Genomic DNA, 14,709 nt, shown 5'->3' on the forward strand with positions numbered 1-14,709 from the left:
ACAGTGTTATTCAGCTAGTGGACTTTTTTTTTTTATTTGGACTTCCACATGGACACATTCCGAATACAGAAAGCCAGTACTAAATACCTGGCAACAACTTCACCCTAGTTAGATCAGGCAGATTGAAATGCAACAACCCAATCCTTATCCCCAACATCTGGCAGGACCCGACCCACACAAATGTCTAAAGATGTGCCAAACACATCAGAGCATGATCTGCTTGCTCAGTCTGGACCACCTACTCTAGGCTGTCAGCACTGTTGCCTTGCAGCATTGAGGTTCTGGTTTGTCTATGTGTTTTCTCTGGGTACTCCAGTTCTCTAACATACTGATTGACTGTCCATGACTTTCCAGTGGATTTAAGGGGGAAGTGTGTGCCCACTTCACAACTTTTTCATGTATTTGTTATTGTTCTAAGGTTGGATTCACATATGCGCCGAGTTGCCTAAAAGTTGGAAGATGAGACTTCAGTCCCTCAGCTTTGTTTGGAGACTTGGGGCTCTGCTGGAGTTGGTGTGTACCCATGGTTTTAGTGATCTGGCTCAGTTCCCTGGCAGATCTAAGCTATGCAGCTATGGATTAGCACACAGTGATAGTGAACATAGTGTCAGCTGTTCAAAGTAACAACTTTGCAGACAATTTAGTCTCATTTAAAGGGGTTGTGCAACACTGAGACAAGTCTTCCTGTGGAGGAAGCAGTCATGTCTGTTGATCACATGGCAAGGCCACATCTTTGTCCCATTACAATGTATGAGACCAATGAGTTATGCTGTCACTTCCTACGAAAGCAGATTGCACGCATGTTGCCTGAAAACCTAGAGTTCTTACTCGACAAGTTACTGTTCACACTGTTACAAAGCCAGGTAAGTTTATAAACCAACAGGATCAAGACTGAGCACGTGGCAGGGCAGGTCTCCTCACAGCCTAAGGCCGGTCTTACACTACTGTAGCGGTTTTTGCGACTTTGGCAACACTAAATTTCACTCCAAGTCATTCCACAGACATCCGTGTCCATTGGCACGTGCCCATAAAGTTCTTTGGGACAGTGATGTCTGTGACTTTGTGGACCTGCGGTATTCAGTGTGGACCCCAGTCACTGCACGACATCACTGATAAAATATCCAGTGGTATAAGAGGACGCACTGAATACAATGTGTCCGCAATTGAGAACCCACAATTGCGGGCTAAGCTTAGCCATGTAAGACCAGCCTAAACCCTGCACAAATGAATCTGCGGCTTCTCGGAGTACAGGGAGATTCTATGTACTTCTGACAAGCTGCTTGAGGTCTTGCTCATGGGATGTTAGTCAAAGACAGCAGGTGGCTTTCTTTATGGTGCTCAGATTTCTGCCATGGATCTTTTCAGATGCATTCTAACCTGGTCTAGTGTCCCTGGATCTAATAATCACATTGACTTGTAATAAGTCACAAAATAGCGTTCTCTCCCTTCTCACTAGTTTCTTTGCCATGTACACAGCCCTAGCCTCAAATACATAGCGTTTTGCAGCCATAATTACCCATTAGCTGCAAAAAATAAAAAGGACATCACGTACAGTATTATATTCCCTGTAGTCTTAAACACTGCAAGTTCTCAATACAGTTTTGACATAAGACGACACCAAGCGCAAGGTCTGCAGCTGTTTTATTTACAAGTTTACACTGAACAATGAAAGAAACACTGACATTCAAGCCTGGTTAAGTAAAGGGTAATGTAACAATAGGTATCATTTAAGCGATTACAATATTATAAACAAACTACACTGAAAAAATTAATGCCAGTAAAAGTATTGGCCATAATATTAAGAAATATGATATACAAATTGAAAGTGTGTGATTGAAGAGTGGAAGATGGTAGGTATCTGCACAGAAGTCAGATTTTTCGCATTTTCTGAATAGAAAAGAAAAAACAAAAAGAAAACAAAAGGCGGCTGTGACCATCCCTAACTTAACATCCGTGTAACCTTTCCAGTCCCAGAAGAAGTCCCAAGGCATTGCTAGCATGAACATGTCTGCTGGGAGAGGAATAGTTCACAGATGAGCCTAGTTTTCGAAGTAGAACAGGCAGTTTGCTTATTCAAGTAGAATATATTCCCAGTGTCCGCAGCTTGTGTAGTGGAATTACATTACGGCGCAGGACGACTTCCCTTGTGAACCTACACCATCGATTTTCTCAGCTTCCAAAATTATTCTTTTAAATACATCAACTGCAGTCTGGAAAAGAAAAGCATAAAAGAGGTAAAGATGGCAGAGCAGCTAGTAAAAGCAGGAGGTGAATTCTCTGGCTGGAAAACAATATTTCAGAATGGCTCTAGTGACCATGAAGATTTGTGTGTGACCAGGACTCAAGGGTTGAGGATATTGGCTATTGAGGTCAGGAGGGTGCAACTATATAGAAGAGGTGGGCAGGGAACATTAGGAGTCATTTACAGCTCTTGTGAGACAGGCTTTGTTGACCAGGCAAAAATCTTCAGGCAACATATTGTTGATATCCCTGTGAGGTTTTACCAATATATAAAGTTGGACATACAATTGGACCTGCAGAACAAGCTGAATTCTGCAAAGATGAAATCTGTTGTCATACAAGATTAACAGCAGATTATGCCAAGAAAAGCTGAATCTGCCAGTGATCTGCAGATAAATCCTATATGTATGACGATATATGCATTTAGAATGGCCTCTGCAGTGAAAGGGGAAATTCTGAATCTTACCATTTGCTCCCCGAAGATACCACTAGAGGCAGCAGATTCTGGTCCTTTTATGCAGGCCATATTGAGGTAGAATTCCTAGAAATGGTTCCCCCCCAATAAATGGACTTTGAAAACCTGCCAATGATTACTTGGCAAGCAAGTTAGTTGACTGCATCATTTACAAGCAGCGATTTACTGGTAACTTACTGTATGAGGATAGACTTTCCCATAAAGCAGTAGTCACTAACATTTACATGTGGCAGATAGTCATTGGCCTGTTTGGTCAGCCAGCATAAAGAGGAACCTACATTGTCACCACTGGGTGACGAGTTCAGTGTGACTGGTCCCTGGTACTTCTGGCATCTGGGAGGTTGCCCAATAAGGCCGGGATGTACTCTCCAAGCATGCACAGTAATCCTCCAGTGTCACTGAGAAACTGCTCAGGAGTGAATACAAAGGTTTTAGCAAGGGAATGGAGATCACAATTGGGAAATCAAATACCAGGTGCACAAGGACCAGTTTGTGGTTTAGCATCCCAAATGGTCATGACAGGTTCCATTGAAAAACCACACAAGAGCACCAAACTTGAAATATACTTTATAAGCAATGCTAAACTATGAAGTGGGGGAGTAAAGAAATGGAAGCTGCATCACATTCAGAGCAGGTCAATGATAGTGAAATTGCACAATACTGGACTTGCAATCTAAAACCAGAGCTCTGGGCTCAGCAGTCTTCTGCCTAAACCATTAGCCCAATTCCATTACTCATGAGTAGTGAAGGCAGCTCAGCTTTCACTGCAAGGTCACATGCACACAAACCAAGTTACCTTATGTACACAGTATAAGCAAATCAATATTGCAACAGCAGACTAATAGTGTTCTGATTAGTGTAACCCAGAGGCTCACATCTTAGTACATCAAGGAAGTGAAGACACGAGCAACTCAGCTTACTGGATGTTCTGAAGAGGGAGCAGTTATAGACCAATTCGGGAGTAGGAATTGTAAGTGGCGTTTCAGATTGAATACGTTTTTAATTACGCAAGTGTGCAAGACACTTGCATCACATCAGTGACCAGAGTAGGCAGAGACCCTCTGAGATATGGATTATTAAACTCACAAGACCTACCTGATTCTCTTTAGCAGTAGATTCCAAGAAAGCTGCATTCCAAGACTCTGCTAGGGCTTTGCCTTCTTCATAACTGATCACTCTAATACAAAGAAGAAAAAAAAAAAAAAAAAAAAAGTTTATTGCAGTGTAAGGTTTGTCTCTGGTCTTAATGGGATATGTGGTATATAAGTGACTAGTCTATATCCAGGATTCTTTCCTTTAGTCTGCCATATCCAACACTTACAAGTAAGGCCATAAAGTTCTACAAACCTTTCCATGTGCAAGTCTTTCTTGTTTCCAACCAACATTATAGGAACCCTGGAAGAGAGATACAGTCAGAGAAGATAGGTGACACATCTGCAATGGATCTTAAGAGCTGAACCAACTTACTGGACTTTCCCCACCATATCCAACAACTTTTCATGAATAACTTTAATCACTTCAAAGCTGTAGAGAGAAGAGACAGTGTTACACCCCATTGTAATAATATAGTACTAGAGCAGTGCACATGAGACATTTACTACATCTCCACAAGGAGGTATTTTACAGAAAGTCAGTCCTGGAAGAGACAAGATGACGACATGATCTGATAGAGGGTTTACAAAATCCCATAACCAGGTGTTTGACAGACTTAGATTAACAGTTCTAGAACTGTATTACTAGGCTATGAGGACCAGTAACCAAAAAAAAAAAAAAACACAATTGCTGCCCTGTAAGACTCAATTCACACTGGTGTCAGGCCTTTTACTATCATATGATGGAACTGATGTTTTTTGTATATGATCAGCTTCCCATCCGATATCAGTTTTGCTGGAAACAATACTGAAGCATGTTACACACTGGGGTTGTGCACATTAAAGGGATCCTATCATTTAAATGCAATTTTTTTTCTGCCTATCACATGGGAATAGCCTTAAGAAAGACTATTCGTTTCCTACCTTCAGATGTCTTCTCCACACTGTCGTTCGGTTAAAATCCTGTTTTTTCACTGGTATGCAATGACTTCTCTCGCAGCAGTGGGGGTGGGCCACAGCGCTCAAACAGCACTGAGGACACCCCCAATGCTGCAAGACAATTATGTAAGTGGCCATGCAGTCAGCTTTGCCCTAGAAGTTTGAAGCCAACCTCTGGAAGACGTGTGAAGACCCCATTCCAGAAGGAGGCAGTGCTGGAGAGTTCTCTCGCAGCATTGGGGACACCCCTAGCGAGAGAACTCATTTGCATACTGGCAAAAAAAAAAAAAAAAAAAAAGGAATTTAACCAAACGGCAGCACAGAGAAGACATCTAAAGGTAGGAGAAGAATAGCCTCTCAAAACTATTCTTACGCGTTAGGCAGGAAAAAAGTTTAAATGATAGGATCCCTTTAACTCTCTGCTGAACATATAAATACATTTTTCGTGTGTACGTGCATATACTTTTTTCAAATTTAGTCCAAGACTAGATTTCTCACATGGGATTTACTTTTTGGACAACTTCACTGCATTGTCTACATTGTTGTCCTATAATCATTTCCAGTTTCTTTTTTTACACCCCAGTCTTCCAAAAGCCACAACTGTTTACGGTCGCCTTATTTTTGGTGGGACAGATTGTGCTTCATAGTTGCACCATTTAATATTTCATATGAAACTGAGAAGTTGCAAAAAGTTGTTTTTAAAGACGTTTCTTGAGACGTTTCTGTATGTTAGTTTTTCCCCACATCCCTTTCATTTCAAAGCAGAACCTGCCTAGTTGGGGGGGTAACTACTATCTAACTGAAACGAATGGGAGTTGGTGTTTTAGGAGGAGATTTAGTCTTAAAATCACTTGCAAAAAAAAAACTAAACAGAAAACTAACTATACCCTAACAAAGAACTTACCTTTTGATGGAAGTGACAGAGTATACAAGGATGTATCCATTAATGTCTATGGAGTATGTCTGAGGAATAATGGAAAATTCATCCTAAAAAAATAAAGTTGAAAACCCCAATTTATACACAATTACCAAATGTTTCACATCAATGCAGGCAGCATGACCACGACATCCCTGTTTCCATGGAAACGGATCTAATTAATCTAAGTCACAGCAAGTCAGTGCAGGCAGCAAAGTGGCGGAGATAGGAAGAGGTGCGGAGACAGACCAGCCTGTGCCACACTACTGACCACCAGGAGCTGTATGTAGAGACGCCAGGGACAGAAAACCTAGGCATCGATTTGCTGTAGTGTAAGCAGTGTCATTTATTGTTCTGTATGCAGCCATTTCGAGAGGACAGGACAAGTGCTCAGCACTCTCCCACAGTTTGGTTGAGGGAGTGTTAAAGCGGTTCTGTATAGACAATCCCTATCCTGTAGATAAAGGATGTGTCTGATCGCCAAGTCCCCAGTGATGGAGGATTGAAAATTCCTAGGGTCTCCTAGACCACAGCCCCATAGAAGTGAATAGTGTGCTGCTCAGACAAGTGCACTGCCACCTACCACTATAAGGAGGCCTTATGGGAATTCAGTCCTCTGATCACTGGGGGACCTTGTGACTGCACAGGCAATAAAGAGTCCATAACAATATAGCCTGTTTAATCCCTCTAACCCATTTGAATGGACTTAGGCCCTGCATGGCTAAACAACCAGTGAAGTGGACGACCTCCACCTGAAGATCGATACACCATTACCTGGTAAACATGATCCATAAAGTGATCTCTGACGATCTGCAACAGTTATGTGGTATCAGGACAACTATTACCGTGTACATAGCCCCAGGCACACATTTGGCTCATGTGTCACTAGAATGAATGCCGACAACTCGACTTACTTGACCAGCCGTATCCACTAGCTGCAGCTGGTATTCTTGTCCGTTCACAGATATCTGTTTAGTAAATGCTAGAAAATAAACACGGCTTATGTTAGTACCAAGCATTAACAGGACATCGTATATGCCAGCAAGTGAGACAGTAAAGAGATACCATGTTTCACTCCAGTCACATCACTGCTATATAATATTGTATCATGGGTGGTCACTACATTTTATCCAATTGCATACTTAAGCTGGGCCAGGTTTCATCATCATTGGTAATGCAACATTGTGCCTACAACATGGTCTGTCACTGGTAGGCGATGGCTTCCAAGGTCTAGCTGTACATACAATTGTTTCAAGGAGCAGCAAGTGTTCAGATTTTTATACAATAAGGCAGACATTGCATCTCCTTCTCTGGTTATGTAAAAGGACAAAGTGGTTTACAACAGTTTAATAATTATCCATTCTTCAGAAAGATCAATATCTGACAGACCAATATCTGGGACTTCAGAGACCACCCACTTGTAGTAGAAAAACTCTAGCAAGTGACACTTCCACTTCACAGGTCACGTTAGCTATAGCAGTGAAGTCTGACACACTAAGGCATAACCCTTACTACAGAGGAGCCTGGAGAGGGCTGTTAGGATTGTAAAAGCAAAGACTCCTATTCTATCAATATAGGATAAAACAAACCCACGGACATTTGTAACCATCATTACCACAGCATCTTCCGGCTGGAATTCACTCTGCCAAGGCATCGGGGCCTAGGCAGAGCCGACTGCGCATGCGCAATCGACTGCCTAGGCCCCGATGCCTAGGCAGAGTGAATTCCAGCCGGAAGAAGATGCGGGGACGCTGCGCCAGGAGAAGACTTCAAGGAGAATCCAGCCCGACTGTCACTCGTGGACTTGGTAAGTATAATTTTGTCGAATTTTATGTACCCCTGAAATGAGCATTTCCCCCATAGACTATAATGGGGTTCGAAATCCGTTCGAACAGTTGAACAGTGTGCGGCTGTTCAAATCAGATTTCGAACCTCGGACATTTTAGTGTTCGCTCATCTCTATTACTGACAATGTTCAGTTCAAAAATTACAACTTTAAGGAGGGAGTCAATATAACACTGTAGAGGAGACTATCACAGAAGTTGAATCTGCGCTCACGTGAACAGTGTCAGAGGAAAAGTTACCAGATTTAGAATAAGATTTCTACTTCTACAGTTCTAGAACTAGAGTTATAGTTTATTCTGCATGTACTTGCATAGGAATGCATTCACCAACTTTAGTGACTTGGAGGATCTTTACCATGGCCATCAGGCCTTTATAAATGGGTTGGGCTTTGAAAAGAGCAATTCAGTGGTCTGGCCTACTGACGCCACAATACAGGTGGTCTCAAAGAACATACATAGTGAGACCTGGGGCTATTTTGTTCCCAGAAGTATCGCACCACAATTGTGTCATTTATATGAGGGAAGGGGAGGAACTGGTGTAGTGTCAAACATCAGTTACCCACACAGCCATTCTGTACCATGTAGAGTAAGGGGGCGTTCACACTACCGTCAGTGTCCGACAGGTAGTGTCCGCTCCTAGTGTCCGTTCAAAATCTGGCACGGACATTAGGAGCGGACACTATCTGTGTCCATGACACTTTTCATTCATTTAAATGGCGATCGGGTGCGTTCTTTTGCACTCCGTGACTGTCCTTAAGTGTCCGTTTGAATAGATGTCAGACTTTTCAAGCGGACAGAAAAACCCGACATGTAGGTTTTTTTCTGTCTGCTTGAAAAGTCAGACATCTTTACATGCGGACAGTGAAGGAAGGGCACGGAGTGCAAAAGAACGCACCCGATCGCCATTTAAGTGAATGACAAGTGTCACGGACACAGCTAGTGTCTGCTCCTAATGTCCGTGCCAGATTTTGAACGGACACTAGGAGCCTAAGAGTAGTCCATTGACACTCCCAAGAATACACTCAGTGGTTGGAGAGTCACATCCCACTAAAGAGGGCAAAATACAAGTATTTGTCATGTCAGATGCTCTGTTACAGCTTAAGTTGTGGCACTAGAATTTATTTTTTTATAGGGCACTTACTATTTTCTATTGTGGGATCATAGGCATCCACGAACTGTCCTTCAACAAACTGGATGGTTAATGAAGACTTCCCTGAAGGAGAGAAAAAAAAAATATTGGCAGATTAGGCATTGTTCACATAGGTCTGAAACAAGTTCTTCCTGCTCATTTGTATATAGCTTACATTCATGTAAACTGACCCTATGGCTTTCCAAGGCAGTCACCTATACCGACATCCAGCCTGACCTAAAGGTTACTTGATGGAACTGCTGACATGGCCCCAGAGAGAAGTGTGAATATAGCTCAAGGCCTGGGCCAAACAAGACGGATGACAGCAACATTATAGGACTGTGAAGGTGAACCTGGCTAGCACTTGGGGCATTATTACCCCCCCTCCCCCCATCAGAGCAGTGCTCACCTTGATGTTCCCAGCAGTGTGCGCACAGGACAATGAAGCAGTGGCAATGGTTACTGCACCAGTCACATGCTGCGCCTTCAGCTGGTGCAGGAACATATGACCAGTATGGGAAGCCAAGCACAGGGAAACCAGAAGGGCAAGCAGAGACACCAACACTGACAGGTTCTGGTGGACCAGGGGTTTAGTGTACCAAGTCACTGTGTTGTAAACCCATCATTGCCTGCTCTGCACTTTACGCACCCGGCTGCTGCATTCCTTCAGTGAATACCAGAAGATTACACCTCACCTTCAGGGCAAGTGCACAACATCAGGGTGCACATCCCAGCACCACCACAGAGGAGTCCAGAGACTGCTCTCCAGGCAAACTATTTCTTCTTTAAGTGTTGGCGCACCGCTATACAACAGGTCAACTTGAGAATCTAAATCCCAGGGCCATAAGGACCTGTAGGTGAGTTTAGAGTCCCTAAGTCAAGTTGATCTCCTTTTAAGCTGCAGGAAACTGATGGAGTGCACTCCACCCAAAGGCAACTTCAATGCCTTAAGGTGAGCACACACTGCTGATATTGAAGGGTTGGTTCACATCTGCTTTTGTATTCCGTCCAGGGAGAGTCCGCATGGAGACCCCCCAAATGGAATACAAGCGCAGTTGCAAGCTCTGTGCTGCCTGCAGGAATCATGCAGACTCTCCCTGGACAGAATACAAAAGCTGATGTGGATGAGGGGTAGAGAATTGTGGGGAAAAAAAAAAAAAAAAAAAAGCCTGCCTCTAGAACCTAGACTAGGAAGGCTTACAGTAGGCGATGCCATATTACTGCCATGTATACTACATGTCCACAAGGAGCGACCCTCAGAGCTAACATTTCTCAAGGCCTGAACAGCAGAGTCATCCTGCATGTGCCATGTTTATTCCAACCTGCAGAAAGTGTCCCCGTTCTGTTGCTGTGGGAGAGGTCAGCACTATGAAGGGAACACTACAGAACACAATCCCCATGAACCACGGGGTCACCCGAGTGCTGCAGTGATGTTTCCAGACCAGCAGCGTGACCTGAAATGTCATCTGCTGCCTTTCATGTCAGGGAAACATTACCAGGGTTACACGGATTGTTCCCAGACACTTCTGGAAGTAGAAAACGTTCTGTTCCACTAACTTATGGAATAGGATGGATCAATGTGACTGCACACTATGTAGTCATTGCTAGTACCATGAGGAGCGACCACAATGGCCAGGTTGTAGGCACAAGAGTCTATTAGCTAGGTGGGGCTGGTCAACCAGGATCAAGTGTAGCTCTTGTCTTAAAGGATAGCACAGCAGTCACTCCCCACAAATACAGTGAAGCCAAAGTACTGGCTGGTGGCCCAAGCATCAGGTGAGGATATCCTGTAGTCCATATACAGGTCATTTAGTGACCAAGTATGCCCGAGCACATTTGATACCAGCCATCCCTCTACTTCTGGCAGCAGATACGCTACTTAGGCCCTGTACTGTCAGGAGGGCGGAGTCAGACAGGTCTCATGCCCCGCTCACAGAGCTGAATATTTCATCTATACAACACATCCTTTAGATCTAAACTCTTCCCTAACCACAGGCAATGGCAGTGTACAATCTAATCTGTATTGGCAGCTCTATCCTGTGCAGTAGTGACACAAGCCCTGCCTCCCACTACATGATGTAGCTATAGCCATTGGCTCTCCCGGCCGCCGATACCTTCACCCCCCAGTAAGAGGATGTCAATACCTGGGGTGACTAAAGCCACATCCAGCCTGCAGACTCTCAGATATTACAGGCCATGTTACCGAGCAGCCAGTAATGATATCCAGCAGAAATTAATTGGTGTTCTACTTAGTAAGTGAGCTCGGGCAGCAGTGGCCCAGGGGACTGGACGCGGCTAGAGCTGAATCAGGAACATCGGGAGAAGTTATCAACCCATCTACACAAGCTCAGCAGCATGGCTGTCTCCATGTGGGCCATCCCAGGCACTCAGCCCCTTCTTGCACCAATTTCCTGTTATGTGCCTCGCTCCTCACTGTGTGAATGTAGGAAGAGGGGGATGGGGAATCTGGGACTCAGGCAACACTGCTACTATGTACTAGGTCAGTAAGCCAAAAGCATATGTCTGGTTATACACAATGTATAGGACACATTACTACAAGACTATACTGTATCATTAGAGAACACATTCTCCACTATTCAGACTGAGCTACTTTCTATATATTGTATGAAGAGGTGAAGGGAATTAAGAGGTTGCTAGAAAAGAAATAATTGCTGCTGCTATACTCTGCTATTCAGTGCTCTTAACACTGCTAGGTTGTAGATAAGAGACTACTAGTACACAGAATGAGGCATTAAGTCAGCCAGCAGGAACCCCCTATTCTACCCCTCCCTTCATTATAAAGATGCAAGTGCAAGGCTGAATACACAGGAATATAATGTAAACAAGCAGCTACATTGAAGAAATGGAGCAGAACAGCATGAGAGCCATTGCAAAGTTTCTTACATTCACATGCCGCACTCATGTATGAAGAGTCGCTTATACCAGGAGATACACTTTAATGGTCAGTATTTGTCAGGTGACTTGTACAGAAACTTTGGCTGGGTATTATATGTGTAATCCACATCATGCTGTACCAGTAGAGAGGGGAAAAAAAAACACCACAAGGGCACGTGTACCTGGTGCAGCTATGGCGGCATGTAGTACCCAACCCTGGGTGCTCCCACTTCTGTGTAAGGGAAACGTTTCAGGCTGGGCAGTAACCACAAAACCAGGCCAAAAATCAGGTCTCATTTACAGCAACCAGAGACCTGGGGGACTAGATGCAGCTATAGGTTCATCATGTGTCACCAGCCTTGTCCTAACAGCGACACCATGTGTGGCCAACTAGGAGACTGCAGTCATGCAAGGTATGGGATCTGATATGTACATGATCATTCATAGGTAGTCAGCCTAATATATCACCCCCTTAAAAATCCAGAATGTGTATGGGGAGGGGGGGATGTGCAATATTTATCATAAGGCCTTGACTCCTGGCTGAGCCTACTAGTAAACATTTCTATGCCTGGTTGTGCAGGCCAGTCCCATTTAAGGAAGAGTTACAATGTTGTAATACCGGGCACCGCCACTACTAGAGGTTTAGCGCTGTACCTCTTATAGGCTTGTCCTGGTGTCCTAAGGATGACCCATAAATAAGTGATCAGTGGGGGAGGGGGCGACTTCAGCATCAGTCACTAGTACAGGGCAATTCTGACACCTGACTATACACAGTACTGTATAGAGCCAGAAACAACTGGCCCCGTGTCTTGTATAGTGCCGGGCACCACGTACACTACAGGCTGCCCCAAACAGCTGATCGGTGCAGCAGCCAGCCATCCGCTCCCTTGATGTTTATGGGTTATCCTAAGGAGAGGTTCTTAAAGCCTAAAATCTAGACAACCCCTTAAATATTTTAGTGATTAATGGGGAGGGGGATTGACACCCAGATCAGTAGTTTTGACGGTCACCAAATCGCATTCAGGAAATAGGAGCAACACAGCATCCCCATAGAACATAACTTCCAGAACAGCCAAGTCCAGGTGTCAGAACCCCTACTGATGAGCCATCCTGTGGAGAGCCCCTTTAAGTCAAAGCCTTTCCATATGGCAGCAGTACCTGCAGCATCTCCTATTACTCTGCATAGGGATCTATGGCACATGCAGCACTGGATGCCTGAACAGTGCAGAGAAAACCCAATTTTGGATAATATGGAGGATCACTTCCACCACCTACTCACCCCCAGCCATCTGGCCACAAGGTGGAGCAGTCATTACAACCCTTATTAGCCAGTGGCATCAGATGGCAGAACCAGACTGAAGCCCCTAGTCCTGTAGGCAGGTCCCATCTGCAATACCCCAAGAGACCACTGCCAGGGACTGGCAGAAGAGAGCAGCACAGTCCATGGCAGAAGAGCATGTATATTTAGCCTGTCAGGGCAGGGGGTGCAGGTACTGGCCGGACCATGGCACACTAGGGTAAAGGTCACTCTCCTGGCAGACACGGCAGGCCTATGGCACAGGCTGGCGGCCTGACATGTGGCACTACCACCACACGTGTGCCCAGGCGACGGCCACACTCACCCACAGACCGGTACCCGAGGATAGCGATCTTCCGCGACTTAAGCTGCGGCATCTTTGGCGCCTCCACTGTTTTGCCTTTCGTTCAGACCCGAAGGCGCTGCATCCACCGACAGAAGAAGAAGATAAAACGGCGCGGCCGGCCGACAAGCACGAGCTGAAGTTCTCACCGCCTGACACCGCACCGGTCCGGAGCCTGCACTCCCTCCCACCAACCCACGGCCTCGCTAGCTGCTGCTGCGCGTAGACGTATGGCGTCAGCCCGCCTTTATATCCCGCCTTCTCCTCTCCGGCACGGATTTGTTTTTATTATTCAGCCCGCCCTCTCGCCTGTCCGGAAAAAACTCGCTGCGTCATCCCAGTCCGCGGGCTGTGGCGGGGAAGCAGCTGATTGGCGGATACTTGTGGCAGGGGGCGGGGCGGATGTTACCTAGGAGCTTTCTATTGGACATAGGCGGTGCCTTTCTGACAACATAATGGCGGGGGGCGGGGCTACGTGGAGACGTCGTCTGCACACGCTTGTCGTCGGGTAAAAGTAAATTGGTTGCGTGGGGGTGAATGGCGGTGGCGGCGCGTACTCGGCGTCAGACATCTTTGCGCCGCTCAAGATTCACCATGGGAGTGGGAAAAAGCGTCGACAAAATGGCTCCAGAGGTGGAGACAATAATGTGTGTTTGCGGCGTGAACGTCGTTGCTGGCGTGCGTCAGTGAAGGTGACCATGATTTTGCACGTAGGGTGGGAATGTGTGTGCAGGGAACTGCAATACTCCCTGAGACACCAGCTCTGTGCATGTGTGTAGTGTTCCCTCATACGGTGTTATAGCTGTGCTGCTGATCAGTGTCTAATAATATTAATAGTAATAATAATAATATTTTATTCTCACACAGAAAAGAAGAATAAAATCCTGGCTATCTGTTACTAGAAAGCAGTGCACTATGGGAGCAGCAAGAAACGCGTTGTGTTACATTACCTGCACATAGATGGGATTCTGGCTAATCCCATCCACACATTGCAAAGAATAATCCACAGCGGAAATCACAGCATGTCAGTTATACCTACGGAAACGCTGGTGTTTTCCATATAGGTATAATAGAGCAGAAAGTCACACTCTGCACACTTTCTGTGAAAACCGCTGCTGAAGATACGCAATACGTTTCCACCGCGGCCTTTTCTGCAGCATTTTTTGGCAGTGGCATGCTACTTGGGGTCTTAAACTTACACAAGGTTCATACCTGCGTTTGGGTTAAAGGGGTTGTCCCAGATAAACAAAAATTCTTCCTATAAACTAACACCCCCCCCCCAACTACTAATTTACATCAATTAAAAAAATATATAATTACCTATAATGCTGGGGCGGTCATGTGACCACTCCAGTGACACTTTCTGATAATCCGTTGATGTTCCATTTCACCGCTTCTAAAACAACGTCACCAGTACTCCCTCCCCCCATCCCCATCTATACTTATGTGTCTTCCTGTGTCCAGAACGGGTCCTCCTCTTCTCTTCCAGCGCATGCGCAGTCTGGAGGTGAGTTCAAGACATGCGCAGTAGAGATGGCA

At 45.2% G+C, this 14,709-nt stretch overlaps 1 protein-coding gene across 1 annotated transcript; it reads right to left on the minus strand.

Annotated features, from left to right (window-relative positions):
* Positions 1-1,624: 1,624 nt before the first annotated feature.
* On the minus strand, positions 1,625-13,513 carry RHEB (Ras homolog, mTORC1 binding). The gene is made up of 8 exons (XM_075271501.1): positions 13,153-13,513; positions 8,648-8,719; positions 6,577-6,644; positions 5,651-5,733; positions 4,184-4,240; positions 4,064-4,111; positions 3,812-3,893; positions 1,625-2,210 (listed from the first exon to the last, which is right to left on the minus strand). Exons 1-8 carry the CDS (start codon positions 13,202-13,204, stop codon positions 2,118-2,120), a joined length of 555 nt encoding a protein of 184 aa, XP_075127602.1. The 5' UTR covers positions 13,205-13,513; the 3' UTR covers positions 1,625-2,117.
* Between the last annotated feature and the right edge of the window lie 1,196 nt (positions 13,514-14,709).

Source organism: Leptodactylus fuscus, chromosome 4 (genome assembly GCF_031893055.1).
Source record: "Leptodactylus fuscus isolate aLepFus1 chromosome 4, aLepFus1.hap2, whole genome shotgun sequence".
Lineage (NCBI taxonomy): Eukaryota > Metazoa > Chordata > Amphibia > Anura > Leptodactylidae > Leptodactylus > Leptodactylus fuscus.